Source organism: Penaeus japonicus, unplaced genomic scaffold, assembly GCF_977035675.1.
Source record: "Penaeus japonicus unplaced genomic scaffold, GWHDUDI00000001_assembly GWHDUDI00000014, whole genome shotgun sequence".
Classification (NCBI taxonomy): Eukaryota; Metazoa; Arthropoda; class Malacostraca; order Decapoda; family Penaeidae; genus Penaeus; species Penaeus japonicus.
Window position 1 is genome coordinate 13,001,394 of NW_028234416.1, and position 4,927 is coordinate 13,006,320.

The 4,927-nt window shown below is 35.0% G+C and overlaps 1 protein-coding gene across 1 annotated transcript in view; it reads right to left on the reverse strand.

Annotated features, from left to right (window-relative positions):
• Positions 1 to 4,712, reverse strand: part of wol (Dolichyl-phosphate beta-glucosyltransferase wollknaeuel) — a 5,297-nt gene extending 585 nt beyond the window's left edge. Inside the window, exons 1-8 of the mRNA XM_043001647.2 lie at positions 4,546 to 4,712; positions 2,995 to 3,075; positions 2,682 to 2,856; positions 2,313 to 2,521; positions 2,033 to 2,141; positions 1,305 to 1,533; positions 892 to 977; positions 1 to 788 (exon numbers count right to left, since the gene is read on the reverse strand). The exon at positions 1 to 788 is cut by the window's left edge and continues 585 nt beyond it. Coding sequence (XP_042857581.2) covers positions 655 to 788; positions 892 to 977; positions 1,305 to 1,533; positions 2,033 to 2,141; positions 2,313 to 2,521; positions 2,682 to 2,856; positions 2,995 to 3,054 — 1,002 coding nt within the window. The 5' untranslated portion in view covers positions 3,055 to 3,075; positions 4,546 to 4,712 and the 3' untranslated portion in view covers positions 1 to 654. The remainder of the gene's footprint in view (positions 789 to 891; positions 978 to 1,304; positions 1,534 to 2,032; positions 2,142 to 2,312; positions 2,522 to 2,681; positions 2,857 to 2,994; positions 3,076 to 4,545) is intronic.
• Between the last annotated feature and the right edge of the window lie 215 nt (positions 4,713 to 4,927).

Genomic DNA, 4,927 nt, shown 5'->3' on the forward strand with positions numbered 1-4,927 from the left:
ATGTCCCTTTTCCATGCTAGGGCATGTTGTCACTTTTAAGACTATATAATAAAGTCTTGTTGCATGGTAATTATTACTGGAAACGAACTATATCCAGGAGAAATGTACCTCACAATAATGCAATGGACATGGACAGCAATACCCATCTAGAAGGTTAAGTAATTTTGCAAACTTATGGCTATTCAAAATACATACATGTATGTATTTATGTAGTCATTTTCCTGTTTTGCAAAAGCTTAAAGGCTTGTGAATAAAAGTAATATAATTTATCATTTACTGATGTGCTTTGCAAAGAAAGAAAAAGAAGAAAGTAAATCTTGCATTAAATATTTATCACTATATAGATATTCTATAACTATAAATCAGATTTTATTCCACAGTTGCTCAGATTCCTCATTGTAATACCTTTGCTTAAAGCAATTCATTTTGAAGCATCCCTTATTAATCATAGAGCACATATAATGGACGTAGGTACTTGCATCATGAATGAAAATGGTATGAAAAACAATACAAAAATACTGATTTTTGACTGCCTTTTTCATATATATATATATATATATATATATATATATATATATATATATATATATATATATATATATATATATATATATATATATATATATATATATATAAGTAATCTCTACCTCAGACTTAACTATACATGTGATGGCATTTAGCCGTCATGTCACCCCTTATTCTCCAAGCTCCTAGGGTATAACGGAGCCAAATGATCACCAGATCAAATCCCATTTCAAGCCAACTGAGCACTGGGGTCATTTTGGTCCCTGGAAAAAAGTATATTTCGAGTAAATTCCTAGTATGTTTAAAAATTCCATCTCAACATTATGTCACAGTTTAAAAAAATGAGTACAAACTTTACTATCATACCTTCAATTTCCTGCCATTCTACAGCAACTTCTGATATGGGAATCCCTAAAACTTGTGCCAAGTATAACATCTCAACATCAAATGCCCTATAAAAAAAAAAGTAAAGGTTTACATTTTAGATACATATTTAAACTTTACAAAAGAAAAAACTATATTACTTCATCTTGGCTAATTGAAAAATAAGGATAAATCATAGGCATAAATTCAAAAAATTGAAAACAGTTCATCATTACTTTGTGCTCTAAAATGTCCCAATAAAATGCTGCTTTAAGCTATAACTTGATATTTTCACTCCACAAAAAAAATATAGTATGGTAAATTAAGCATATAAAATAATAATAATAATAATAATAAAACATTGTATAAAAATATAAACATTATTTTCAAAAAATCATAAATGCAAAGTGACCTACCATCTCTCAACATGTAAACTGTTGAATAAGATACGGGCAGATCTGCGCGTCAGGAGTTTGAAGCCGCACTGTGTATCTCGTACCCCACGAACTGCAAACAGCCACACCAAGAAGTGGAAGCCATACATCAAAACGGTCCTGAAGAGTGTTCGAGTAGCAACGGACTCCTCTTCCAAGTGAGCTCTTGAGCCACATGATACGGCTAGTGCCTCACTTATCGTCCTTTCGTCTGGAAATTAAAGATCGCAAGATTGTTCATTTACCTTTCATACATTTTGGCAAATAATCATTGTTGAAAATTATCTACCATATCAACAGCTTGGTAGGGAAAAAAGAAAAAGGAAGAGTATAACTTAGCAATGAATTCAAGATGTACTCCTTGAGCAAAACACTTTTTTTTGGCTACACTTTCAACTGATAAAGGTTATAAATCCTATCAGAAGCAAACAAACATAAAAAAGATGCCACGATAATCATCAACATAATCTACATTGTTAAGTACGAAAGGCCCCCCCAAAAAGGAGTTTAAAAGGAACCAGAAGTGTCAATGTGAATATTGGCCTACAAAAGGGCTAGACTTAAAAATAGCCTCATCTGACCTAAATCTAACTTTGGAAAACACTTTACAAAAACAAATACAGAAGAGATTAAAATATTTGAACCTATTTATGTGTCAGTACATCATTGCCAACATGTAAGAATTTGCATAAACAAAACCATGCACTTACCAGCACAAATACCCTTCAGACTAGCTTCCACTTTATCCAAATCAGAGAATGTGGTCGCACCATCAGCATCAGCAAAGAGGATCATTTCTCCCCGTGATCTGAACATACCCTGGAAAAAAAACAAAAAAACACACACACTAAATCACATATATAAGATAAGAAGGAAGCTAGGAATGATAAAAATTTCAAATATTTTAAAGTTCATTATGGAAAAATTATTATGAAACCTGTGGTGATAATTGCATTACATGACAAAATGCATAAAAAAACAGCATCTTACCATCCTGACAGCTCCACCCTTGCCTCTGTTCTTAGCCAAGGTTAGGATCCTTACTTTGTCTGTGCCATACTTCTTCCCATACCCCAACCCAACCTGCGTGGTCTTATCCTTACTTCCATCATCTACAATGATCACTTCATAGGTAAAACTACTGTCTGTCTTTGCTCTTTTTTCCAGATACTCTAGACTCTCATCCATCATAACTGGTACTGTAGACAAATTAAAGAAAAACAAAACAATTAATCACAAATGCTAACTATTTCACAAGAAATCAAACTGACAATAAAATAAAAATCACCTCTCTGTTTAGTAGATACAAGATATATCACACAAAATTCATCCAAATATGTGGTTGAGCCTTATACTTACATCTAGCTTCCTCGTTATATGCTGGTACAACAACAGATAAGGACTTCGTTGGGGGATCTCTTATTGAAGGGAAATCAAATTTCTCTTCGGTTTCTGAATCTACAAATTGTTTTTCACTCTCATATTCCTTTATTGTTGGATACATTTCACTGTTGATATAGACTAGAATGCAGATCTGAAAGTTAAAAGCACATTAGAAAGATTTCTATGGACAATACAGGTGTGTATCTATTGCAGCCAACATGCCATTAAATATATCAAAACAGCTTATATCATCTGCAAAATCATTAGCAGGTCACCTTTCTTTACTTACAGTAATAAATGCAGCCATTACAAGTGCCACCAGGTACACGAGAAGAGTTAAGGTGTCCATTTTCCCTTAAACTGTTTTGATCTAAAAGAAATATTTAATTAACATATGATTCTCAAAATAAATAATCATTCCAGATATACAGATATTTATGAAATATTTATGCATACATTTTTGAGACAGGAATAACAGGCTTATACAAAAACAATCAAAGCATTATGGAATAATTCTTAAAAGTTTAAAAGTAGAATCCCCATTTCAAGTATTCTATTAATAATATCTGCTTGCAACTATTTTTCCATGGCTATGTTAAAATACTTGGAGAGAAATGGGAAATACAATTAGTTTGATAAGACAACACTGTGGCCTCTGTGCCATTGCGCACCGGAATGGCCAACAAACCTCCCACTCATATGTTTGGCATGGTAGAGCTTGGACTGGTTCTTAATCCCATGGTAAATCCCATAGGTGTTCCTCTATCTGGCTAGAATATACATAGAGGAGACTTGTTGGCCTTTGACCCATTCACACCAGGCCGATTGTTTGCTTAATGCCGTTCCTGTTGTAAAGATAACAAGCGCATGCAACCTCAACGTGCTAGATCTCTCCCGTGCGATGCTGCACTGTGCCTCTCAGTGTGCTCTACACTCTCCCAATTCTGCGGGATGCTGAGAGGCTTTTTTTTTTTTTTTTTTTTTCAAGTCAAGAAAGAACAATGTGTCTATACAAATGCAAGTGAGATGAGTATTTATACATGTAACTATGTAAAATGTTTATCAAGAGGGAGAGATCATAACACGATACGAAGTCAACTGACCAGAGTGAAATATTCCCATGACGTATTAGGGTTAACTGGAGTGCTTAAGGATAGGAAGCCATAATTTGCTTGAGTCACTGCAAGTGCATCATCAATTCAAGATTTAATGCATTTTGTAAAGATCAAAGACAAGAGGTGTCTGGGTATGCATTACTGAAAATTGACTGAATTAACAATGATTTCTTGTCATTATCACACAAGTTTAGAAGGTACCAGCATGTTTGCTACTGGCCTCGCATGGTTGACGAGACCTTGAAAAAAAAGACAGATCTGCACCGCTTATAATCCCGCAACATAGAGCTCGTAGACTTCCTGTGTGATTTCATATGGATGAGGATAGAACACAGCCAAAATAATCATGAGAAAAAAAAGAAAAAAATTGAGAGCTACTGTGGGTGCCTTCTAAACATTTACATTAGTATAATTAAAAGTTCTGTCATCCTTACCATCATTACTGAACAAATATACATTCTCTAAAAGGAGGTTTAAGGAGTCCTCATTCTCTTTGAACCATATGGTGAATTACACACCGAGACGCTCATCATAATAATGTTATAACAAAACCCTTGCACATTCTCTTGCTACCATATATTGGCCTCTTCAAAAACTACAAGCAAACCTCTAAAATACAACCATCCCTACATCCCAACACTAAGTCCACTTACTAACCCTGAACCTCCTCCATCTAAACCAAAAGACATATCTTAACCAACTGTACAAGACGATTATCATATCACCTGAGGAGTCGCTCAAAGTGTTCCCTTTTCTCCACCTCGCATCTCCCGGCCCAAGGAAACGTCAGTCACGAACAACCGGTTTCCTTTTCCTTTCGTGAGGTGAGAGTTGGAGGTTCTCTCTCTCTCTCACTCTCTCTCTCTTCTTCGGCTCAGCTGTTTGACACCTCGCCTTCCGGACAATGCTTGCGTCCGAAGCGCTGCGGTCTGACTTCAATCTAGCAAGACATCTTAGGGGTCCTTATGTGATCATGGTTGAAAAAAGAGAAAAAACGCATATAGCATATGAATAGTTTGTTTGCATTTTTTATATATGGCATAGGGGTTCATCGTTTGACGACAATGATCTATTTCTTGTGATGCGCCCGATAAATTATTAAATGGG